The sequence below is a fragment of the Fundulus heteroclitus genome, chromosome 21 (assembly GCF_011125445.2).
Source record: "Fundulus heteroclitus isolate FHET01 chromosome 21, MU-UCD_Fhet_4.1, whole genome shotgun sequence".
NCBI classification, from domain to species: Eukaryota; Metazoa; Chordata; class Actinopteri; order Cyprinodontiformes; family Fundulidae; genus Fundulus; species Fundulus heteroclitus.
Genome location: NC_046381.1, coordinates 38,248,449 through 38,275,447, shown reverse-complemented (window position 1 = coordinate 38,275,447; position 26,999 = coordinate 38,248,449). Strand labels below are relative to the sequence as shown.

The following is a 26,999-nucleotide window of genomic DNA, read 5'->3' as shown; positions in this document are numbered from 1 at the left end:
TTAACGGCTCCAAGTTGAGGATCTATCCGGATTTGTCTGCGGAGCTGGCAAAGAAGCGCGCAGCATTTAAAAACATCAAGCAGCTCCTTTATGAGAAGAAGATAAAATTCAGTTTGTTATATCCAGCATGTCTTCGAGTTCAGTTTGAGGATGAGACGCACGTCTTCCATTCACCAGAAGCTGCAAAGGAGTTCTATGATCGCCGGGTTTCCGTTCCAATTGCCTGATTCAGACTCAAACTGATGGGTCTGGGAACAATGGAGCTTTGGGTGGACTTGTTTCACCGAGCTGGGACGGTCAAAATGTTCGAAGGTCAGTTTATTTGAGTCGTTGCATTTTAATCAAGCAAAGGTCAATCTGTATGGTTCTCATACATGATGGCATAAAGGTTGTTGACAACGGCTTAATATTACGTTACAACCAGAGGGGTCACAGCCCCAGTAAAATGGTTCGCCTGTTTGTTCAGATCCCATGGTTCAGACGCATTTATTTATCGGTTAGCCAGTTATTCTGTTTATGTGGTGATCCGAAAGATGCATGTTTCGGTGCGGTGATTTAAAGCTAACCTGCTTACTTGATATTGTAATGCCCGTTGTTTATGTTGACTGGGAACAACAATGTTATCCATCTCTGTTCAGAATAAATGCGCTGAGTGTGTATGCTTGTTCAAGTTATAGTGTGGAGCAGGGTGTATGGGGAAACAAGAATGGGCTATTGGAAGTTTACCTACAGTGAGATAGCTGCGGTTCGTTATTGTTCAGAGAACAAACCTAGAGTTTATACAAGTTCAGGGGTTCATTTGATGCCGTTTTTTTTTCTCTTTCTATCCCAGTCTGGATGTTTACCATACATACAAGCCTTACAATTGCTCAATATTCTTGTTTATTGAGTAATGAATAGAGTGGGCACAGATTTGACTGGAGGGTCTGCAGTACGCGTTGTTAGCTGGAACATCAGGGGCACGTATTTTTTCACATTTAAAACGGCTGCACACTGAAATTGCATTTCTGCAGGAAACGCACCTTAGAACACAAGATCAAGTTTTGCTTAGAAAGGCCTGGATAGGTCGGGTGTACCATTCAACATTTGATAGCAGGGCTCGTGGGGCTGCAATTATAATCCATAAAAAAGTACTCTTCACCGCCTCAAAAATAACTTCAGATTCCCAGGGACGTTATGTTATAGTATCAGGTCATCTCTATCACACCACGGTGGTTTTAGTTAGTATTTATGCCCCCAACGGGGATGATGCAGATTTTTTCAGGAAGATAAACACCTTATTACCAGATTTAAATACCCATCATCTAATATTTGGCAGAGATATGAAATGTGTGATGGACACAGCCATGGACCGGTCAATTCCCAAATCTACACCTCAATCAAAAATGCCCGGAGCTCTTTTGAATCTTATGATGCACCTTGGTTGTGTAGACCCATGGAGGTTTTTACATCCGGACAAAAAAGAATTCTCGTATTTCTCACATGTTCATCAGTCTTATTCCAGAATAGATTACTTTCTTATAGATAAGTGTCTTCTCCCCTCAGTGAAATCTGTAGATTGCTCTGCTATTGTAGAATCTGATCATGCACCTGTTATTCTTGACATTGGCTTTTCACTCAACTGCCCAACAAGACCGTCTTGGAGACTTAACACAGCATTGCTCTCAGATGAAGATTTTTGTCAGTTCAAATCTAAAGCAATGGATGATTTCATATTAACCAATCATAATGACTCTGTATCACCCTCCATATTATGGGAAACACTCAAAGTTGCACTGAGGGGACAGATAATATCATTTTCAGCTTCACGTAATAAAAAAAAAGAAAGCAAAAACAAGTAGAGCTAATTGATTCTATTCTTAAAATTGATCATCAAAATTTATCAACTCCAAATCCTGAATTATATAAAGAAAAATGAAATCTAAAAGCAAAGGATGATTTATTATCTATTGAAAAGACAGAACAGAACCTGTTATGATCAGGTACACTCTTTTATGAACATGGGGAGAAGGCAGGACGCCTACTTGCTCATCAGATAACGGCTAAATCTCTGCCCAACTCATATCATCAATTAGGAAAACACCTCAACAGCTAACAATAGATCCCAAGGAAATTAATGATACTTTTAAAACATTTTATTCTGCGCTATATACACCTCAGAATTTCCTCAGGATACTTCCTGTATGGTTCATTTCTTAGAAACCCTAAATACTCCAACAATTACGCGGAACAAAGGGACAACTTGGACAGGCCACTAAGCAGACAGGAAGTGGAGAACTCAATCAAAGACATGCAGAACGGGAAGGCCCCTGGACCGGACAGCTTTCCAGTCGAATTTTATTAAAAAAATCCTCAAAACTGATCCCCTTGCTTCTTACTATGTTTAAGTACTCATTTGAACAGAAAGCTCTGCCTCAGAGTCTCACAGAAGCCCTCATTACAGTTTTACTGAAACCCGGTAAAGACCCAACGGATTGCAGCTCTTATAGGCTGATTTCCTTACTAAGTGCTGACATGAAGATACTGTCGAAAGTTCTAGCCTCTCGAGTAAACACCGTAGCGTCAGATATCATTTCAAATGATCAAACCGGTTTTGTGAGAGGATGTCATTCATTCATTAACATACGTAGACTTTTGAATGTGGTGCACTCTCCAGCGTCGGGGGTGAGACCAGTGGTGGTGGTTTCCCTGGATGTGGAGAAGGCTTTCAATAGAGTAGAATGGGAATAACTTTTTTGCGTTACTAGGTAGATTTGGGTTTGGCCCAAAATTTATGGCTTGGATCCGTCTATTGTATTCATCTCCAAAGGCTGCAGTAATAACTAATAATTTATGTTCACAGTACTTTCCGTTATCTAGGGGTACGCGTCAAGGGTGCCCACTTAGCCCACTACTGTTCATATTAGCGATCGAGCCTCTGTCACTTAAACTTAGAACAACACCATCCTTACATGGCATTACAAGAATGGGGATGGAATATAAAGCCTCCTTGTACGCTGATGATCTTTTAATTTTCTTATCCGACCCGCTATCCTGCAAATCTAAACTTTTGAAGATTCTGCCGGATATTGGTGGTTTTTCAGGTTATAAAATCAACTATTCAAAAAGTGTTTGTTTTCCCATCAACGATTTGGCGAAACAGATTCCAGACACACACCATTCCGGTTTTAAGTACTTAGCAATAAATATCACCCCATCCTCTTCTGAACTATTTAAAGCCAACTATGTTCCCATTATGGAAAAACTAAAATCTGACCTCCAGAGATGGAATGCTATCTATCTTTATCTAGCTGGAAAAAGCTTTTGCAACTCTGATCGCTCGAAGGAGAATACTTTTAGAATAGAAATCCCAATTTCCACCTAAGGCATCAATGTGGCGTTCCAATATGATGATGTTCCTAAAAATTGAAAAAGTGAAATACTTTCTGAAATGATTGACCAAAACATTATGTAAAAAGTATGGGCCCTTTATTGGGTTATTTTGATAAACTTGTAACTCTCCCTTCTCACTAACCACGTCCCAATGTAGAGTGTTTCCATTTTGGGATAGTAACCCCCCCCCCCCCCTTTTTTTTTTTTATTCCTCCCAATTTATTTATTTATTTTATCTTTTTTTTTTTTTTTTTTTTTTTTTGCCGGCACAGGGATAGTTGGGGTTGGATGGGGTATATAAAAATATAAAAATGTTGAATTGCTGTGTGGTTCTTGTTGTATTGACACGGTTAAAGGAATTGCAATAACTGCTTGAACACTACAATTTGAATGCCATTGTACATCTGTTTTAACAACAATAAAAATATGTAAAAAAAAAAAAAAAGAAAAGAAATAGAAAGTTAAAATTATCGATTTTAGCGCCCTCTGGTGTACACATCATAAACTAGAGAAGACCTCGTCATTATAGTAGACGCATTGTTTTTTTTTTTTACAAAAACGAACAGGGAATAGAAAAAAGAACACACACAAAGCGAAGGTATACCTTATTAAAATACATTTAAGCACAAAATCCATACATATGCAAATCAAATAAATGCTAAAAAAAACTTCAAAAAACTTCAAAATCAAATACGTTTCTGTACTCCTATATGTGTTTATAGCTGGGGGTTTATGTACTTTAAGAAATGGTTTATATATTTGTATTTCCCTAACCACAACTGGGAAACATTTTTGCTATAAAAAAAAACAAAAAACAATGTATTTTTTTACGTATTTCTGTTGTTTAATTTTTAGAGTATGCAATATTGCCGCAAATACAACGATATACAAAAAGAAACCCCTGCCTCGAAAAAATACAAAAGAATAAAAAAGTAAGAAAAACGAAATATTTCCTACCGGAAGTTATACTGTTCGCGCACGCGCAAATGAGCTGATGGTACGTAAACGCCCCATTGGACGCTGCCGGCCGCTAAGCTGACGTGCCTACAGGGTGGCCATCTTGGGTCAGACCACAGATCAGACAGCTGCTGTCAAAATGAATAGGAGGCAGCTCAGATCTCATTTTAATCATGTGTTCACAATGATCGTGACCTTTCAGACAGATTACACATATTTATTCAGAGCCAAAACTGTTTAAACTGAAGTCAAACTGGATGAAAAATGTACACGCACTTCCATATTTTGCAGTTACATATTAATCTAATATACACACAAATTATACACACATAAATAAATCTCTCTCTCTTTCTTCATATATATATATATATATATATATATATATATATATATATATATATACACACACACACACACACACACATATATATATATATATATATATATATATATATATATATATATATATATATATATATATATATATATATATATATATACACACACACACACACACACACACAGGCACTGATCTACAGACAACAGGAATTATCTACATAGGAGCAAAACTATATACAGACAAGTGAAGGTGCTCATTACAGCATTTAAAAATGATATAATACAAACTGCGATCTGGGGGAAACAAAATCAACAAAAAAACCTAATAACGCATCTTAGAATCAAATACATTACAAAATCATAGCAAAACCAAAAATACTGTATAATGTATTAGATAGAGTTGCCCTGCGACAGACTGGCGACCTGTTCAGGGTGAACCCCGCCTCTCGCCCAGTGAACGCTGGAGATAGGCACCAGCACCCCCCGCGACCCCATGAGGGACTAAGCGGGTCGGAAAATGGATGGATGGATGTATTAGATAGACACAAATCATGTCTATCCAGTAATTTAGGACCATTTTGTTGTTTTTTGGTGTTTAATGTACTTTTCTCTACTTCCATCCCTGCTACCCATTAGCACATATTGTGTTTATGCCGGAAAAACGGTAACTGTAAAGCATGAGGAATATCTATCATAAAATCTTACTTATGGAAGGTAATTCCCCAGGATCTGGTTTCTAGTGTCCTTTTATTTGCGCACCCATAAGCGGAGTAAAAGTCGGGCTTCCTGGGACGGAGCTCTGGAAGTTTGCTTACTTTCAATACAAAATCTAAAATTATATATTAAGTTAGCCAATAATTTAATTCAATCAATTGGTCCCATGTAGCCCCTAAAGAGGTGACCTTTTCAGTCAGTTAATTTATCTGGAAATCGGGTGAGAATACGCCGGATTCAGAGTGTCTGCAAACATAAAGTACATTTTCCTGAATTGACTCATCCAGCCATAGACATCATATACGTAGACGCGTCATAGGGCGCAGGTTCGCACGTCAACGTCACCGCCATATTGTATGTGGCAGAAAAAAGTTAAGTTCTGTTATTGTGAACGTGGATCAGTGAAGATGCCTCATTCCTGTGCTGCAATAAATACACACACACGCATATATATATATATATATATATATATATATATATATATATATATATATATATATATATATATATATATATATATATATATATAGTGTGTGTGTGTGTGTTTATGTGTTATGAATATAAGGTTCAATTTGTTAAATCTAAACATTGTGGTCTTCATTATTTCATAAAACCGTGTCACATGTGAACCTTTAGGAACAGACTTTTTGGGTGAGTATTAAAGAGGTAAAATTAATAATATGAGAGAAAAAAAGTCCTAAAGTAAAAAATAAACTAACAAACACAAAAGTGATAATGTTATGATAAAAACATCATATTATGAGAATTAAGGGGGAACAATTCCAGAATAATCACAGTTTGCAGAATTATTTCACTCCTGGAGTAATAGGGCCAGGTTAGATTATTTTAATTATTTTTATTCTTTAGGAGAATAAATTCAGAAGAATGAAGCTAAAGGGATACGAAAATAAACTTGTAATATTACAAAAAAGAAATACTACGAATACAAAGTATATTCAGAGATTAAAGTCCCTCTGATACTGTTTAAGTGACTGAGTAACTGCAGATTTGCCACATTTAAGATGGCGGACGCTCTGACGCATCGCAGCATAGGCAGAACCCGCCCAATGACGCGGCTACTCTTATATTATGTCTATGCATCCAGCTTGGTCTGACCAAAGATGGCCGCTCTGTCGGCACGCCTCTCACCCGATGACGCGGCGTCTACGTATTCATGTCTGTGCTGCTACCGGTACGGATCGGGTAGTGACACTGCTGCCTGGTGAAAAGACCGGGAAATATGTGTGTTCTACAAAGAAGTGTGCGTCATTGATGAGTAAGTGTAAGATTTGAGTGTTTATTGCAGTTAAATGAGTGATTGTTTGCTATTATTTCACCTGTTGATAAGCCTGAGTTATCTGCTATGTATGTGGAGAGCGTTGTGCCGAACGCTTCGGTAAAGTTAGAAAGATATTCACAGATTCGGCTTTTCCGGATCAATAACTCGTCGGTGGATGATTTATTCTACAAAGCAGACACCTCTCTGTAACCACAGCAAGGCAGACAGTCAGCTACAATCGTAGTTTCCTCAAAACGAGTCTCCCACCGCGCAGGGAGAATTACATTGGACTCTATGCAGAGCTCGCTGCTCCGCAGATGCTTAGGGACCGTCTGCAAGTTGCTAACCCAGAAACATATATATATATATATATATATATATATATATATATATATATATATATATATATATATATATATATATATATGCTTTCATATTTGGAGCACAGAGATAGCTTGTTTTCAGTCTCTATGAAGATCTTGATGTTAACTTACTGAAGAGGAACAGAGGAAGACTTCAGACTTCAGCAGGTTTCAGTACTTTACAGATTAAAACCCGATCAATCTGTGATTCTGCTCCAGTTTGAGGATAAAACTCTGTAGATTAGATTAGATTTGATGATATTTTATTGTCATTACACAGGTACAGGTACAAGGCAACAAAATGCAGTTTAGGTCTAACCAGAAGTGCAATAGCAGCAAGTGCAGGATAAACAATGGTTCCATAAGTACAGGACATGATTTATTACTGCATAAATATAGAGATGGATACTATTATAAACAGATTTTTACTGATAGATTTGTCTTATGAATATAATATATAGATAACCAGTATTGTGAACTAAATTTACAGATATGTACTAAATAATACACAGGTGGATATTACTATAAATAGAGATTTTACAGATATGTACAATAGCATAATATACAGATGATTGTTATTATAACAAAGTTTACATGTACTATGGATATATGTACAGATGGCTATTACTATAGGCAGAATTGTGAGCACAATATACAGGTAGCTATTACTATAAAATAAAGAATAAAGTTTGGACAGAAGCTATTTAAATTAAAGTGCAGTGGAAGGTAATTGCATATTACAGTTAAAGTACGGTATTGCAAATGTATTTGTAAACAATTGGTACTGTGAATAAACAGTCAGCAGTGCAAATCAATATTCAGTCATGGTGAGTAGTGCAAGATGCATGTAAACAGCTGTTACTATAGTAACAGTCAGGAGTGCAGGTGAGCATTACAATCATGTAAATAACAAAATGGAGGTAGGTGTGAGTAGGGAAAGGAGAGTCTATCAGTGAGGATTAGAGTTCAACAAAGAGACAGCTCTGGGTAAAAAGCTGTTCTTTAGTCTGCTGGTTCTGGTCCGGAGGAACCTGAAACGCCTGTTGGAGGGCAGGAGAGAAAACAGTCTGTGGGATGAGTCCTTAAGGATGCTGCGAGCTCGATGTAGGCAGCGTTTCTTCTGGATGTTCTCAATGGTGGGTAGTGGAGTCCCAGTGATGTGCTGGGCGGCTTTCACCCCCCGCTGCAGGGCCTTACGCTCTGCAACAGTACAGCTCCCATGCCACACTGTTGCACAGTTGGTCAGGATGCTTTCTATCGTACAGCGGTAGAAGTTCACCAGGATAGTCGAGGATAGCTGGTTTTTCCTCAGTGTCCTCAGGAAGAAGAGGCGCTGGTGAGCCTTCTTGACCAGGCAGGAGGTGTTGGTTGACCAGGACATGTCCGCTGAGATGTGGGTCCCCAGGAACCTGAAACTGGAGACACACTCAACAGCCGTTCCATTGATGTGGATGGTGTTGTGCGTGCCTCTTGAATCTTTTATGAAGTCCACGATGAGCTCCTTTGTTTTGGTGGTGTTGAGGAGCTGGTTATTTTCAGTGCACCATGTGGCCAGGTGCTTGATCTCCTCCCTGTAGGCTGTCTCATCGTTGTTGCTGATGAGACCAATCACCGTAGTGTCGTCCGCAAACTTGATGACGGAGTTGGATGCGTACACAGGCTTGCAGTCGTAGGTGAAGAGGGAGTAGAGAAACGGGCTTAGCACACAGCCCTGTGGTACACCAGTGTTGAGTGTGATGGACGTGGAGCAGTTGGAGCCTGACCGGACGTTCTGGGGTCTGTTGGTCAGAAAGTCCAAAATCCAGTTGCACAAGGAGGTGTTGATGCCCAGGTGTCGAAGTTTGGCTATTAACTTAGCCGGGATGACAGGCTAAGCTAAATGCTGAGCTAAAGTCAACAAACAGCATGCATGCATACGTGTTCTTATTGTCCAGATGTGTGAGCACAGTGCAGTGCCATGGAAACTGCATCCTCTGTGCATCTATTGCTGCGGTATGCAAACTGGTGTGAGTCCAATGTGGATGGTAGCGAGACTTTTAGGCGTGCCAGGACCAGCCGCTCAAAGCACTTAATTACTATTGGTGTGAGTGCTACAGGGCGGTAGTCGTTAAGGCACTTTGGGCTGGAGTGTTTTGGCACCAGCACAGTGGAAGTGCATTTGAAGCATGTTGGTACAGCTGCTTGGGCAAGAGACAGGTTGAAAATGTCTGTAAAATCCCCAGCGAGCTGCTCCGCACATGCCCTGAGCACGCGTCCAGGGATCTGGTTATCTGGTCCAGCTGCCTTGTGCGTGCTGTAGGGTTGAATCTTAACTTCCCAAACAGACGAGTCAGAAACTGAAGATCGTTATCTGCACATCTGATCCTGTCTAAGGCTTCAGATGGAGCTACAGAGGTTCTGTTCATCCACTGGTTTTCTGGGACTTCAGTCAGATGCACAGTTGGTCCCTCTGCAGGAACAAGGTTCCATCTACAGTCTAAGGAGGAGCTAAAGCTGACAATCATTTAAAGTCAGACTGTTTATGATCTGAACTGAACTCAGAGTCAAAGTCTCAGCTGATTGTTTTCATGCCTTTCAGCCATCTTTGGACATCAAGTCGATGTCTTCATCTGGACATCTTATGAACATCTCAATGAGAGGTCTTTCTGTATAGTGAAAAGGTTTACTTTTCATTTTTCACAATCAAAACATTTAGATCCCAACTCATCTCTTTATTCTGATCCGTCTACCTTGGAATAAGATACATTTTCTAAATTCTAATATAGGTTTTATAGATGATTTATGATATAATGTATTATTTTCTATCAGGAACCAGGGATAGGAACACTAATATAATATTGTATACTAACTGTTCCCCACTCCTCATATTGTTAAAAAACAACAGCTGACATGTGGGATAAAGATTCAAATCATGATCCAATTCATTATACTACCGAATGACGGAAAAAAGGCCAAGTAAAAACTGAGTTTTGTAACAAAGGAGGTGGTGGAAACATTTGATGTTGTATTTTCAAAAACAAACCCAGTAATGAATGATCAGAACCAGCTGGTACCGGACCTTCTGAAGCCATGTCTGTGTGAAGGTCAGGAAGAACTGAAGCTGGTAAACAAGCTCATTCATGGCTGCAGGATTCTGGAGGTCTGCAGATGCATCCACTGACTTTCTGCTGGTCTGTGTTTCTGTTTCTTGGTACCAGGAGAACTTCTCTTTGGTTTCATTCCAGGCTGGTATCCAGCAGTCCACGGATGATGGGCTAAACAGGGACGTCCTTGACCCAAATGTCCACTCTGCTGCAGCTCAGGCAGGACTGGTTTAAAAACAAATCAAAATCCTTTCCCTCAGTCAACTAAAACCCAAAGCAGGAGTCCAAAGACCTTCTGTAGGAGCATTTTTCAGCTGATGCTGCCACCTTGTGGTAGAAACATCACTCTACAGTCAGATGGCAACACAGGATTTCATGTTAACCTGCAGGAAATAGATGCTGCAATGACTGACAACTGGTGGCTATCATTAACGGGAACATCCTCCCTCACCAAGAAAAATGTGATTAATGAATGTTTACAGCACTGATTTCATGGATCATGTTAGTTGTCATACTGACATGTTTTAGCTTTATGAATTACAGACAGCTGTGCTGCTTCATATTTTAGAGGAAGCTAATGGCCATCTTACTGGGGGTCTTATTGGGGTCTGTTGGGGTCTTTGTGTGTTTTGATGGATGTTAAGTGATTTAAATGAATAATTTTCATCTGTAATTGAGATGCTTTGGATATTCTCACTCCAGTATTTTTAGTTTCTATTCTAAATTCACTAACATAAAATAAATTAGTTTGAAATAAAACCTGAAACATGAGTAAAGTTAGATCTTTTTTTTCAGAGAAAAGATGGAGGAGCCTTTAAAAGAGGAGCAGCAGGATTTAGGTAAGTTATCAGAAGCAGAAATATTTGAAACAATTTCTTTCAAACTGAAACAGGGTTTCATCAAGATTACTAAAGAACACATTTCATTTGGTTGTCTTTAAATATGTAATCAGCAGACTTGAGAAAAGTATTTACATTTCTCAGGCGTTTAATTTCTACCTGATCCATCAGAAAGGTACAAACAGAAACTGACCAATCACAGCTTGTGTTGCTTCCAGGTGTTTGCTTCCAGGTGTTGAACCGGGTCTGTATGTGTTGTTTTCATATCTGCATCCTGGGGTCCATTCTTTGTACGTCGCTAACTCAGTTAGCTGGATTTGATTGTTGACGATTTGGCATGATCTTGGATAGTTTGGTTCTTCGAAAGACTTCCTGCACTTGTTGTCATAGCAACATGTGAGCAGGCTTATTTCATGTAAACAGGATTAGATCTCAGCTGTATAAACGGAGGAGATAGGGAAGTCTGTCGTAGCCATGTCTTGTCCACTTTTACGACAGCAACCTGTTGCGGAAGGTACAAGAATAAGAGTTTTTCGACCAGTTTGCCTACAGAGCCAACAGGTCTGCAGACGACGCTGTCAGCCTGGTTCTTCACCACATCCTCCAGCACCTGGACTCTGCAGGAACCTACGCCAGGATCCTGTTTGTGGATTTCAGCTCTGCCTTCAATACCATCATCCCAGCTCTGCTTCAGGAGAAGCTCTCCCAGCTGAATGTGCCCGACTCCACCTGCAGGTGGATCACAGACTTCCTGTCTGACAGGAAGCAGCAGGTGGATCACAGACTTCCTGTCTGACAGGAAGCAGCAGGTGAAGCACAGACTTCCTGTCTGACAGGAAGCAGCTGGTGGATCACAGACTTCCTGTCTGACAGGAAGCAGCAGGTGAAGCTGGGAAAACATGACTCTGACTCCCAGCTCATCAGCACTGATTCCCCCCAGGGCTGTGTTCTTTCTCCTCTGCTCTTCTCCCTGTACACCAACAGCTGCACCTCCAGTCATCAGTCATCAAGCTCCTGAAGTTCCTGACGACACCACTCTCATGGGACTCATCTCTGATGGTGACGAGTCCGCCTACAGGTGGGAGGCTGACCATCTGGTGACCTGGTGCAGGGAGAACAACCTGGAGCTCAACGCTGTAAAAACAGTGGAGATGGTTGTGGACTTCAGGAAGAACTCAGCCCCAGCTACCCCCATCACCCTCTGTGACTCCACCATGGACACTGTGGAGTCTTTCTGCTTCCTGGGAACTATCATCTCCCAGGACCTAAAGAGGGAGCTGAACATCAACTCCCTCACCAAGAAAGCCCAGCAGAGGATGGACTTCCTGAAGAAGGCAGCTGAAGAAATTCAACCTGCCAAGGACAATGATGGTGCAGTTCTACTCCTCCATCATTGAGTCCATCCTCACCTCCTCCATCACCATCTGGTACGCTGGTGCCACCGCTAAGGACCAGAGCAGACTGCAGCGTGTCATCAGGTCTGCAGAGAAGCTGATTGGCTGCAATCTTCCATCTCTCCAGGACCTGTACGCCTCCAGGACTCTGAGGCGTGCAGGAAGATTGTGGCTGATCCCTTCACCCCAGTCACAGACTATTTCAGCCAATTCCCTCTGGCAGGAGGCTGCGCTCCATCAGGACCACAACCTCACGCCACAAGAACAGTTTTTCCCATCTGCTACCAGCCTTATGAACAAGGCCAAGAGCCGCCTGTGACTCTGGACACTGACTCTCTCCCCCGTTCAGGACTTACAAGCTTCTGCGTTACATTAACGCACAGTTTACTGAATGTATATAGCTTCTGTATATATATCCATTTACTTCTTATTTTACTGTATTCTTATTTTTTGTCTGCACCATCAACACCAAGTCAAATTCCTTGTAAGTACAAGCCTACTTGGTGATTAAACTTGATTCTGATTCTGATTTCACTTTTACTTGTCCCCATGTTCTAGTGGGTCCCGTGGAGGCTCTGACATAAATGAACAAAGTAAATATGAAATGTTAAAAATGCAAATATTCATAATGTAGAAAGTGATAGAAACATCTAGCATGGACAGTATTTACGCATTAATTTGTCTGCTGCTTTTTGCCGGCCCTCTCTCCTGGCTTTAACAGATTTTGAGGTGTTCCCTGTCGTTTTAATTAATGACTCAAATTCATCATAACCTTCCATTAAAAGCTCGTGTTCTGCTTGGGAGAAAAAACTCTGGGCGTTCTTTGGCCATGCTGAACAGCCAATAGCAGCGTTGCTGATCATTGTTTCCACTATCGATACATTTCCCCTTTTAAACAAACGCATGAAGGCGAAGTTGTCTCAGATAACTCAATCCAGCCATACTAATCATAAACAACAGGTGTGTTCGAAGAACCCAGTTAGCCGGATCAGGATTAGCCGGATGAAATCATCTTGGATGTCTCATTTGATCTCGGATGTTTTAAGCAACGTACAAAGAACGGACCCCAGTTCAGTGAAGCTTTGCAGAGAATAACAAAAGGACAAAATACAATAGTTGAAAACCATCATCAGAATTATGCAGTAAACCCTGGTTCACTGCAGATCTAAATTAAAGAACCAAAGTTCATCTCAAAGAATGTTAAATTAGCTTAACTAATTCAGAACATTTGGTATGTGTTGCAACCCATTCACAATGCAAATCTGAGCTATATAAAAATCTTTTGAGATAACATTTAATTTTTTATTTATTTATATATTTTTAATAGTGTGCTGTCTAGCAGTGTGGCACTAAGAATTGTTGTCTTAATGCTAAAAAGAACCCAACAGATTTTACTTTCACAAGCAGAGCCTTACTGCTTTTGCCGTAGTGCTCTGCATGATTTATATATGCAAGAAGCTTTACTATAATATATGCAGGGAATATTTCATGTTATATGGACACTAAAACAAGAATGTAGAAGAAAAAAAAGGAGAAAAGGTGAAAGAGGACAAAAAAGGGAGTGAATGATAAAACATTCTTAGTATTCTTCTTAACCTGCAAAGAGAGATGTAAAAAAAACAGTAGAACCAGCCGACAAATTATTAAAGATATAATCAACCAACACCTTGATACCACTCCTTATATATACAGTATTAATCAACACGACATGTATAAAGTAACAGCTGAAGATGATAACAGGAGTTTTCTGTGTAGACGTGTAATCCATGAGAAAAATGCGTAGTAGTGATTACGAGGAGCCAAAGATCCCTGACCCCCCCCACACACACTTCTATTAATGACGGAAAATATGCTGCTTTAACTCAACAGTAGATTCTCCAGATTAGGTAGGATTCCTCATGGTGTGTAGAGCGCCTCAGAGAAGAATTCAATGGTTCAACTGGTCACATGTAGACAGAATCAGATGGTCCTCAGATATAATGCAGTAATAGAACAAGAACAGGTTTTTAAGACCTAAGGAACCATAATAAACACTCTGTGTGTCACAATATGTCTAATTGCTGTTGATGATGTTTTTCTCAGTTTGAATTAATGATGTTTCTGTCTGTTGCTTGCCTGCAGAGAAAACAGTTCTCAGTGTCCGTGAAGAGTTTGTGGAGAGGGTTACTGAGACCGTCCTGAAACAGATCCTTGACTCCCTTGAAGCAGGTGGTGTCTTTAATCATTTGGAGAAAGAGGAGATACTTGAAAAGAACCAAACCAGAGCAGACAAGGCCCGCTCAACCATAGATGCTGTGAGGAAAAAAGGAAAAGAATCCTGCAAAATGATGATCGAACATCTTCAGCTAAAAGATCCTAAACTGTCCAATCAGCTGGGTTTGCCCTTTGCCTTATCTGCTCAGTCAGGTGAGGCTACACCGTTCTGTATTGCTGCTGTTACTGCAAAGTTAGCTGTCTTGGAGTGCATCTACAAAAACAATAGAACACACAGGACATACCTAATGAAACACAGACATGTCATAGTAAATTAGCTGTACTCACAAGACTGACTTTTTTTAGAGCACATTTAAGATCACATTTATATGTCCCCAGTCTGAGTTTAGCTTGGGCAGGTCGACAAGTGTTATGTTGACTGCATTAATTGCATTTTAGGCATGTAGAACAGATGGTTGCCTACATGTGCCTAGGCAGATTTGCCCTGCAAAAAGGATACCTCAAAACAATATCCTGATTACATGAATAACTTTATTAGATCCAGATTCAAGCGAACATCAAAGTAGGAAGACCACAGTGATGTTATAGTGACTTTTTGTATGACCTTGAACCTTTGTATGAGCTATTGTCCATACAATTTTAAGTGTGGTATGAATGGCAGAAAGCCTGCCATCCTCAGCACTTAACAACCCAAGAACAACAAATGGGGCCAGAGGAGTCTTGCCCCGCTCGCTCAGCCTGTCCAAGCAGCAACAGGTTTTAATGAGAGCGGCCCAAAAAAACAAGACAGCAGAGCATCCGAAACGCTGCAACTCCAAGACAATCCTAAACCATAAAACTCATTAGAAAACTTGTGGATTCAGGTAAAGTAAATTAAAATCTAAACAGGTAGCTTACCCAGGAGTGGAAACACAACCTAACCAGGGAGGGAGCAGACCAGCAGGCGAGGACTAGATGGAAGCTGCACGCGCAACAACCTCCGGTAGTGGTGGCCGATATGAAGAAAATCTAATATCCCGATATCTTTAGGCTATATCACTATACACGATATATATCGCAATATGTATCGCAATATAATAACCTTGAATAATAAATGTTTTTAGCCAAATAGTGCCTAAAGTTGCATTGGTATATTTCATATTAACGTGTCAAATTATTTTTTTGTTTGAAAAATTGATTGCAAAATAAAAATGTATTTAAAATGTTATATTTTAGCCATTTTTAACCACAGCTGCTCATAGAAGCTTTTCAAAAATTACAATATTGTTACATTAGAGCTCTTTCATGGTCAACACTGGTCCTTAAAAAACAGAACATCCCAGCGGCCAAAAGGGACACCAAGGAAAGATCTGACACAAAATAAACCTGAAATAAAAGGTGCTCTTTTGTGCTTATGACATATAAATCTGTATAATAAAAATGTGACAATCCCAAAAACAAAAGCTTGTATAGTGACTATAAAATCAACAGACCAGCTACTTATTCAGAGCATCTCAAAAATATTTCGGTTGCTCTTTAGGTGCTGGGAAATTTTAAACAAATGTTTTTTTCTGTCATGTGGGATTTAGCAAAAGAAGACGCCAGTTTCAACAGTTTTACTGCTGGTTTAATTAAAGTTCACTTCGGTGTGTGAGTGAGGGGGTGTCGACACGCGGAGTTTACAAGAGTCTTCATTTTACACTGGATGACGTTTTAGGTGGAACAAATTTGTGCTACTGCTACCTTTTGTGGCAATGGTGTTACGGCATGTTTTGCAAATTACCGCGTTTTGTTCAACATCCTTCCACTGCCTGAAACGCCCGCTGTCGTCATAGTTCTCGCTGTCTCGTTAACGTAAGTAAGCACACAGGTTTGTTGTGTGTGTGCGCGCGCCACAGCGCTTTCTGGTTTGGAGGAGGAGCGTGTGGTGTGTTCACAGCATGTGGGAAAACCTAAACTCACAGTGAATTACAGAAACGCACGGCAGGTATTGCACTAAAACCCAACCACAATCCCAGCCAAAGATGGTACAATTGGCACTTTTCACGATTTCAGATGAGTGGATTAAGCACACCAGCCACTTAGGCAGTAGCCACGCCCACCAATCAACGGCGCGCTTCGTGCTACACCTGGTGCACAGAGTGGGGAGGGTGGAACACCATCCCACCAGACTAAGAAAGCTACATTCCCCACACAGAAGTAAGTCACCAGTGAGGCACAGTAGTGGCAGCTCAAAGGACAAAGAGGGACAAAGTGAGATGCAGGGTAGCGAACCCCTCTAACCCAGCCACACCGTCACCCCCTGCCGAGCAGACCAAGACCAGGAACTGATCCACCAGGGCATGACTTAACCTCTGGCAATAAGACTGCCAACACTAAGCTCACTTATGCAAACATTTATACATTAATTTTAAATAAAATGTTACATTTAACTTCTACAGAAGCTGACTGTGATGTATTCAAACAGGTTTTCTCACTAGGGCAAGGGTTTTTGAGGTCTACTGTCCTGCAACTTTTATATACATCTGCTTTAACACACCTGAGACAAATATTGAAGTCATTAGCAGGGCTTTGAATCAAATGGTTGAAGTACCTCCTCTGTATGCAGTCAGTTGTGTTGAACAGTTGTGTTGAAGACCTCTTATCTAGGGTCTTTGAAGCTCGATCATAAATCGTTCTCAGTGGTTTGATTGTTGAGGCTCCTGCCTGTGACTAAGAGGATAGTTACACAATAATTCAGTTGTGGGTTATTCAACTCTAAATGTAGAATAAATAAGGCAGGAGTGATCTAGTAGTTAGAGCAGGGCTCTCTTCCTGGGAAGGTGCATCCTTGGTTTGAATCCCACAGACGGCCACTCTGGGTCCCTGAGCAACACCCTTAGTCCCAGAATGCTCCCCAGGTGGTCCCCGTGGCCGCTCATTGCTCATCGACAGTTGGGTTAAACACAGAGGTCATATTTCACCGGAATGTGTCTTGTCATTAGAAACAAAGATTGTTAATATTATAATTTCTATACAAATCTTACATTTTCAGTGTTTCAGTTTTGAGCTCTGGGATAGAAGCTGTGTTTAAGACTCTTATTTATTCCATCCATCCATCCATTTTCCAAACCGCTTAATCCCTCATGGGGTCGCGGGGTGCTGGTGCCTATCTCCAGCGTTCACTGGGCGAGAGGTAGGGTACACCCTGGACAGGTCGCCAGTCTGTCGCAGGGCAACACAGAGACAGACAGGACAAACAACCATTCACACACAAACTCACACCTAAGGACAATTAGAGAAGCTAATTTATGGATTATGGACACTTATTTAATGTCCATAATCCTTTTCCTCAGAGAAGTGGGAGAAACAGTGCATTGCCCGGTGGGTGGGATCTGTGGAAATATGTCTGGCCCTTACCTGGACTCATAGCATATGGTATCTTGTCATTGTGGTTCTAAAAAAGTTTAGTAGCAGCTAAGTAGAAAGTCCATTTTAGTTTCCCTAGAAAATGAGTCGTTGTTGGGCCTTCCTCACCAGGTGGGAGGTTTTACAGTCCAGGAGAGGTCAGGGGAGATGTGAATGTCCAGGAATCTAATGCTGTCCACCTGCTCCACCACCTCCCCCTGTATGTAGAGAGGAGCGTGTTCAGTTCTCCTGCAATCCTGTAGTCTATTATTACCTCCTTGGTCTGACTGATGTTCAGGATGAAGTTATTCCTGGAATACCACTGTGCGGTTGTGGAACTCCTTTCTATAGTGGGTCTCATCATTGTTGGATATGAGATCCACCACAGTAGTGTCATCAACATGTTTCTGACCATGGTGTTGAAGAATGAACTTAGGTCCACAAAGACCATCCCACCATAGGTGTTGGGAGACTGTAGATGAGTCTAAGCTCAGTGAAGGGCCAACAAGACAGCGTCCTCTGTAGAACAGTTCTCTCTGTAGGTGAACTGTAGGCTGTCCAGGCCAGCAGGAATGGCATCCTTGGTGTACCTCAGGATACTCTCAAAGCACTTCAGGATGACAGGCAGGGCAAGGCAGGTTTATTTATAAAGGATGTTTCAGTAACAAGATGATTCAAAGTAATGAATGTTCACTGCATAGGTGCTTTCTGGATCAGATCTACACAAAGCTCATTCATCTATTGCTCTGACAGGGGTCAGGGTTTAGTGCTAGCTCTTCTGGTGCTTTTCCGTTCTTGTTTTTTTTTTTTTAGTGACGGACCAATCAGAAATGACAGCAGACATTGTAACCAATTATGAGTAGTGATGGGATGCTGACTGGACCAACCTACCTACTGCCAAAAATATTAACCTGAGGAAGCAGTAGAAGCAAGCTCCAGTGAGCAAGCGGCTTGACGGAGCTCACACGAGCAGTGGGTTCCTTTCAGGGAGAAGTACGGTCAAAATCAGAATTCAAACTGCTGAAAGTACTTTAAATATAAAATTATTACATAATGTTCAATAAATGATAAGCTTTTTTAATTAAGAGTAATTTTCATTTGAAGGTCCTTTTATGGAAGCCGCCATCTTGGTGAGGAACAGTACTGCCTCCTCCCAGTTTGTGACGTCACTGTGCGGGATCGGCTGTAGAGCAAGTCCCAATGCCCTATCTGTCCCCTTATAAATAAATAGCTGTTTTCATGCTGAAATATTTTTTTAACCCTTTAAACAAAGATAGACATGGCATTAAGCAATTAAATTTAAATGAATACTAATTTTACATTTAAGAGACATAAAAAGACAACAAATAAGCATTAAATTACGGTTTATGGGTTGGGTTCTGCAATGTTATAAGATGAGTATAAAACTCATCTTTAGAACCAATCTCTGCTCAAAATGGTGATCTGCACCGCCTAATCTACTTCCAGCAGTTATCATCAGTTTTTGCAGCCGTAACTACAGAAAATACGGGCAGATCGGCTCTTTCTGAGTTTACTATCTGCTGCTGTCAGGATGAGCTGCAGCGTTATGAAGCGGAGGGATATTTCAGCGTCACTTAGTTTAGAGCCCAAACAATCGACTTCACTTTCAGAAACAAGCCCAAAAAAACTGCAACCCGCAACTCATGAAATTTACATGCGACTTTAGAAAAAATAAGACCAAAGTAGCATAAAATAAGCGGGCTTCGCAACAGTGAGCATTTTTTCTAAGTGTGTCGTATCACTCCGCTGCTCTGGTCGGTAAACAAATGTTCCGGCAAATTCTACATTATAAAAAAGAAAAGCCTACCGAAAAGTCTCGCTCTGTCATCTTGAAGACATTCTTCTTCTAAATGTTGGCTACAGACGACGTATTGTTGCTTCAATGCAATAGCAATAATGTACTTCTGCAGTCTTCTGGGAGTTTGTTCTAGATACGTGGGCATGGGAACTAAATGCTGCTTCTAAATGTTTCTTTCTGCTTCTGGGGATGCAGAGCAGACCTGAGCCTCTGATGTAAAGTTATATACTGACCTACTGGTTCCATCCTAATAACTTCAATTACAGCTCGTAGCTCCTGTTCTGTAACCTTTCACTGGGTCAACATAAAGAACTCTATTGTGGGGAGGAAAGGAGCTTTGGACTGCTGTATAAGAGAAAGCACACAGTCTACTTTTCCTAACTCCTTCCTTGCTCACTGAACTATTCAGACAGCCCATCATGGTGACCATCGACACACTTCCACTTTGGCTAAAGAGTCCTTACCCAATAGAGGTATTTGAACGGAGCCCCTGTCCTATATGTAGGATATAAAACAGTCAAGCGGGGACAGGTGTACCAGAAAGACCCAGTTTTCGATGCGCTCTAATAGAATGGAGTATTCAACAGTGTCAAATGCTGCTCTCAGGTCCAATAGTACCAGCACTGTTGACCTGAGTATTATTGGCCCTGAGAGCAATAACATTAAATAATTAAATATTTTATTTCCTCCTTGTCATGGTCTGTAGTAGTAATGACCTCCGTGTTTAGAAAATGTGTTGGAATACCTGATACAGAGGATCCAAAAAATTCAGTTGAACAACTTGAGCTGCTTCAAAAATTTACAGAAATAAACGCTCTGTGTGAGACATGAAACAGCCAGGAACACTTAAAGGATCCACTGAAAGGGAGAGAGACAGGTTAGTGGCTATGAAGGATTCGGTGAGTCCTAGTAACACTGAAATAAAGCCACCAACCTTCTCAGAGTCCAGGAGGGTGCACTGGATACACTAAATAGGTCCTGGGGCTCCATCTGGGTCCTAGTAGTGATGAAGGTGAAGTTACAGGAAGTGGGGCTGTAGGTTCACTCAGATCTGAAGCCAAGTGGGGGTCAACAGATGGACAACTATCTGCTGTAGAGCAGATTTATAACAAATTCCTATAAAACCTGTGAGTATTGGATTTTAATAGGTTCATGAAATCTTGTATGAAAGAGAACATCAGAAATAGTTCTGATAATGTGTCTCACTGACGTGTCTCCTCTTGTGTCTTTATTCAGCTGTTTTGGGTCAATGTCAACGAGACTTTAAAGAGTTTCTGAAGATGAAGTTCCAATGTCTGAATGAAGGCATTCCTAAAGCTGGAAACAAAACCTTTCTGGATCAGATCTACACAGAGCTCTACATCACAGAGGGAGGAAGTAGAGAGGTCAATGATGAACATGAGATCAGACAGATTGAAAGAGCATCCAAGAAAACCTGTGGACCAGAAACAACAATTAGACGAGAAGACATCTTTGAACCCCCACTTGGAAGAAAAGGTCCAATCAGAACAGTGATGACAATGGGTGTGGCTGGCATTGGGAAAACAGTCTTAACACAGAAGTTCATTTTGGACTGGGCTGAAGACAAAACCAACCAGGACATCCAGTTCATATTTCCATTGACCTTCAGAGAACTCAATGCACTGGAAGGAGAAAAGTTCAGCTTGGTGGACCTTGTTCATCACTTCTTCATTGAGACCAAAGAAATCTGCAGCTTTGAACAGTTCAAAGTTGTCTTCATCCTTGATGGTCTGGATGAGAGTCGACTTCCTCTGGACTTTAATAGGACTGTGAGAGATGTCACAAAGTCCACCTCAGTAGATGTTCTGCTGACAAACCTGATCAGTGGTAATCTGCTTCCCTCTGCTTTCCTGTGGATAACCACGAGACCTGCAGCAGCCGGTAAGATCCGAAAGCAGTTCATTCACCGGGTGACAGAGATCAGAGGGTTCACTGACCCACAGAAGGAGGAGTACTTCAGGAAGAGATTTGGTGATGATGAGGAGAAGGCCAGCAGGATCATCTCCCACATCAAGACATCACGAAGCCTCTTCATCATGTGCCACATCCCAGTCTTCTGCTGGATCACTGCTAATGTTCTGGAGGATGAGTTAAAGACCAGAGACCAAGAAGAGTTGCCAAAGACCCTGACTGAGATGTACATCCGCTTCCTGGAAGCTCAGATCAAACAGAAAAATATCAAGTATGAAGGAGGACCTGAGCCAAAAACCCTCTGGACTCCAGACAATGTGAAGAAGGTTCTGTCTCTTGGAAAACTGGCTTTTGAGCAGCTTATGAAAGGAAACCTGATCTTCTATGAATCAGATCTGAAAGAGTGTGGTATTGCTGTCAAAGATGCTCCAGTCTATTTAGGGTTCTTCACTGAGATCTTTACAGAGGAGAAAGGGATGGACGGTGACTCGGTCTATTCCTTTATTCATCTGAGCATTCAGGAGTTTCTGGCTGCAGTCTACATGTTCCACTGCTTCACCAGCAGGAACACACAGGTGCTGAAGAACTTCCTGGGACAAAAATACAATAAAACATCTCTGGAGGACTTCCTGAAGAGCATCATGGATAAATCCCTCAGAAGTAACAATGGTCACCTGGACCTGTTTGCTCGCTTTCTTCATGGCCTCTCTGTGGAGTCCAACCAGAGACTCTTAGGAGGCCTGCTGGGTCAGACAGAGAACAGTCCAGGAACCATCCAGAGAGTCATCAACAACCTAAAGAAGATGAACACTGATGATAAAATCTCTCCTGACAGAAGCATCAACATCTTCCACTGTCTGATGGAGATGAAGGACCTCTCAGTTTATCAGGAGATCCAGCAGTTCCTGAAATCAAAGAACAGATCAGAGAAGCTCTCTCTGTTCCAGTGCTCAGCTCTGGCCTACATGCTGCAGATGTCAGAGGAGGTTCTGGATGAGTTGGACCTGGAGAAGTACAACACATCAGCAGCAGGACGACGGAGACTGATTCCAGCTGTGAGGAACTGCAGAAAGGCTCGGTGAGTCCAGATGTCTTCATTGACTGATGCTGATTCAGCACTATTGCCGTCCGGTTTATTCTTCATTATTCAGTCAGTTCTGGACATTTTTGGACCTTTAACTACTTCCTTCATATTTTCAACTATTTCAACCATTCAGATTTCTAAATCTTCAGTTCATTCAGGCCAGCTCTGCTGCAGCTTTTGGTATTTAGAGATTTTGATCTTTAAGAAAGATACAATCATCCAGAGACACATTTTAACCTTTCAACAGCTCTTCACTCATTGGGCTGTTACCCATAATTCACCTTTTTAGAAAATTACTCTTTAGGTCAGGGCTATAGAACTGATGGTCTGTGGGCCACTTCTGGTCTACTGGTGATGGTAATCTGGGCCATAAATGACTTCTTTGTAAAAACTAAATAAATTAGAGAAGATCAGAAACAATAGGCCCGTTTACACTACACTTTTTTAACCGAGCCGAGATCAGTCCGAGCTCGTTAACCGAGATAACTCTTGTGTGTAAACGGTCAGCAGACTGAACCGGACCGCGCTAACCCTAACCGGACCACGCTAACTGCGGACCAGTTCCCTAGTAGGTCTCGGACTGGTTTTTTTTATCCCGGTTACCTGATAACGAAGAGCGCATGAGCAGACCGTGTCATCCCCTTACAGTCAGCTTACTGTCCGTGGGTTTTCCGGCGTGTCTGGCTGCACGTCCCGATTCACAATCCATTCAGACAAATTTCAGACATTCATAATAATACTAGCTTCCTTACTGTGCCACACGGTTTCCAGAGATGATTCTGCTTAGCAGTGTGATGAACCTCAGTGTCTGTTGTTGTTTCCTGCATCTGTAAATCCTTATTAGACATTTGTTTGTCTTATCCACGTCCCAAAAGCTGACTCTGTCTAACCATAACATCCTGAATGTTACGGGTGCCGCCATTTTGATTTGCTCGGTCCTGCCTTCAATTCCAGAGAGCGGTAGTACCGCAGATCGCCACTAGGAGGCGAGGAGCAAACAAGGAACCGAGGTAACTGAGATAACTCTTGTGTGTAAACGGCCGTTTTTATCCCGGTTAACTGATCCAAGCTTGGACTGGTCTCGGCATGGCTCGGTTTTTAGGTGTAGTGTAAACGGGCCTATTGTGTGATAAACAGCCCTGATGAGCGGCATGGTTGAACAGCCTTGGTTTGTCTGCTGTTCAGTTCCTAACCTCTAAGTAATAGGTTAGCTTTCATTTTTCTCTGAAACAGTCCACAACTATGTTTGTCTCCCAGTGTCTACGACTGTCATTGACATCTTCAACCCTTAGAGTAAGCCCCCCACCCCCCCCCCCCCCACACACACACACACACACACACACACTGTGTAAAGCCACATAGGTGAGCCCACAAGAAGAGATATTTGGCTTTATTTGCACTTCAACCATTGGTTAACAAACAGTTGTCTGAAGGCAGGCAGGTTTCTAAAGCTGACTGCAGAACACAGGATGTCACTAAACAGAACAGACTCAGAACTCATAGAGCAGAACTGTCTCTGTCTAAATCTGCCTCTCCAGCACCCCTACACCAAGAAACAGAAAAGGAACGACAGCTTAATTTTATTATTTTTATTTAAACATGAAAAAGACCAAATGAGATCAAGAACAATAGTGAACAATAGTGTCGCCATCCGCGACGCCCCCTCCAGTTCGTCTGCAGTAGTCGCCCTCCGACGCCCGCCCTGGACGCCGCCTCCCTGCGCTCTCAAAGGGTTCCTGCGCCCTGTGGTTCCTGTGCTCTCAAGTGTTCCTGCACTCTCCCGGCGCTGACAAAGTGCCAGCGCTCCCTAGTTTTGAGTCGTTTCAGCGCTTCTTAGTTTTGAGTGATTCTAGCGTTCCCTAGTTTCTGTGTGATTCTAGCGTTCTGTAGTTTCTGTGTGGTTCTAGCGCTCTCTGGTTTCTGTGTTGTTCTAGCGCTCCCTAGCTCCTGAGTTATTCTAGCACCCTCTAGTTCCCTGGTGTTTCCTTACGCCCTTTGTCCCCTGGCGTTTGCTTACACCCTTTGTTCCCCGGCGTTTTAGACGCTCTGTTTGCCAGTGTTCGCTATGCTCTGTTTGCCAGTGTTCTTTACCCTCTTTAGTTCCCATGTGTTCTCCATTTTTGTTCGCCCTGTTTAGGTTAATGTTGTTTTGAGTCTATCCCTCCATACTATGCCTCCCTCCGCCCACCTGGTTGGGTTAGGCTAGTTTGGGTATGTTTTGGGCCGTCCGGAGTCCGGTCTTTAGGGGGGGGGGAGGTGATGTCATGGTTTGGTCTCTGTCTGGCTTTTTCCCTGTTTTTCGGTTCCTCCTCCCGTCACTCAGCTCACCGTCCGCTCCCTCAGCAACTAGTTGCACCTGTTAAACACTAATTAGCCAGGATTCAAGTCACCTGCCAGGCTCCCTACATAAGCTGACCTTAGTCTGTTCCTCGACGCCGGCTCGTCTTCAGTCATCACTACCACCAAATCTGTCAGGTCCAGTCCACTTCAGTCATTCGAACACCACGCCTGTCTAAGTTCCAGTCCCTCTCCAGATCCTGCTCTGTCGGCTCTGGTCCGTTCCCGTCAGCCAGCTCCTACAACTCCGTCTGGTAACTGACTCTGGTTCTTGTCATCCATCATCCACTGTTTGCAATAAACTCTCAAAACCAGCTCTGTGTGTGCGTGCTGTGTCTGGGTTCATCCAAGATAACTCATGACACATTTATGATTTGCTTTTAAACAGTTCAGACACTGCGCAGGTTCTAAAGATTCCTCCAACGCTGCCTCACTTACTGAGGACGAGGTTATGTTTGGGAGGATGCCAATTATTTTATTTTTAATGGAATCAATTTTATTTATGAAGAATCCCATAAAGTCATTACTGCTGAGAGCTAAGGGAATGGATGGATCAACGGAGCTATGACTCTGAGTAAGTTTGGCAACTGTACTGAAGAGAAATCTAGGATAATTTTTGTTCTCCTCAATTAATGATGAAAAATATGCTGCTCTAACTCTGCGAAGGGTCTTGTTATACAACAATAGACTGTCCCTCCAGATTAGGTAGGATTCCTCTTGGTGTGTAGAGCGCCATTTTCTCTCCAATTTCCTAACATTGTGCTTCAAGGAACGCAGCTCTGAATTAAACCAGGGAGCCAGCTTCCTGTGAATAATCACCTTCTTTTTCAAGGGAGCTACATTGTCTAATGCAGAACCCAATGACGAAGTCATACCGTTAACAAAGACATCTATTTGTGAATGGAATGAAACAACATTGCTGCTATCTGCAGGGTATTTCTGCAATACTGACGATATTAAAAGGGGGACAGACTCTTTAAAGTTTGATGCAGCATTGTCCGATAAAGATCTACTATAACGGAACCCTCTTTTGGGGGTGGAGAACTCAGATTAAACTCAAATGTTATTAAAAAAATATCAGATAGGACAGGATTGTGAGGAAATACTGTTAATTCTTCACAATCGATGCCATATGTCAGCACAAAGTCTAAAATATGAAGAATATGGCTACATGCGAATATGGCTACCCCCATCACCCTCTGTGACTCCACCATTGACACTGTGGAGTCTTTCCACTTCCTGGGAACTATCATCTCACCAGGAACTAAAGTGGGAGCTGAACATCAACTCCCTCAGCAAGAAAGCCCAGCAGAGGATGGACATCCTGAAGAAGGCAGCTGAAGAAATTCAACCTGCCAAGGACAATGATGGTGCAGTTCTACTCCTCCATCATTGAGTCCATCCTCACCTCCTCCATCACCATCTGGTACGCTGGTGCCACCGCTAAGGACCAGAGCAGACTGCAGCGTGTCATCTGGTCTGCAGAGAAGGTGATTGGCTGCAATCTTTCATCTGTCCAGGACCTGTACGCCTCCAGGACTCTGAGGCGTGCAGGGAGGATTGTGTCTGATCCCTTCACCCCCGTCACAGACTATTTCAGTCACTTCCCTCTGGCAGGAGGCTGCGGTCCATCAGGACCAAAACCTCACGCCACAAGAACAGTTTTTCCCATCTGCTACCAGCCTTATGAACAAGGCCAAGAGCCGCCCGTGACACTGGACACTGTCTCTCTCCCCTGTTCAGGACTTACAAGCTTCTGCGTTACATTAACGCACAGTTTACTGAGTGTATATAGCTCTAAATTCTGTATGTATATATATATATATATATATATATATATATATATATATATATATATATACACTCACCGGCCACTTTATTAGGTACACCTGTCCAGGTACACCTGTC

At 41.9% G+C, this 26,999-nt stretch overlaps 1 protein-coding gene across 1 annotated transcript in view; it reads left to right on the top strand.

Annotated features, from left to right (window-relative positions):
• Window positions 1-6,580: 6,580 nt before the first annotated feature.
• LOC118556933 (NLR family CARD domain-containing protein 3-like) overlaps window positions 6,581-26,999 on the top strand; it is a 39,019-nt gene continuing 18,600 nt past the window's right edge. The window contains 4 exon segments of the mRNA XM_036125608.1: window positions 6,581-6,658; window positions 10,902-10,945; window positions 14,461-14,745; window positions 20,975-22,748. Coding sequence (XP_035981501.1) covers window positions 10,909-10,945; window positions 14,461-14,745; window positions 20,975-22,748 — 2,096 coding nt within the window. The 5' untranslated portion in view covers window positions 6,581-6,658; window positions 10,902-10,908.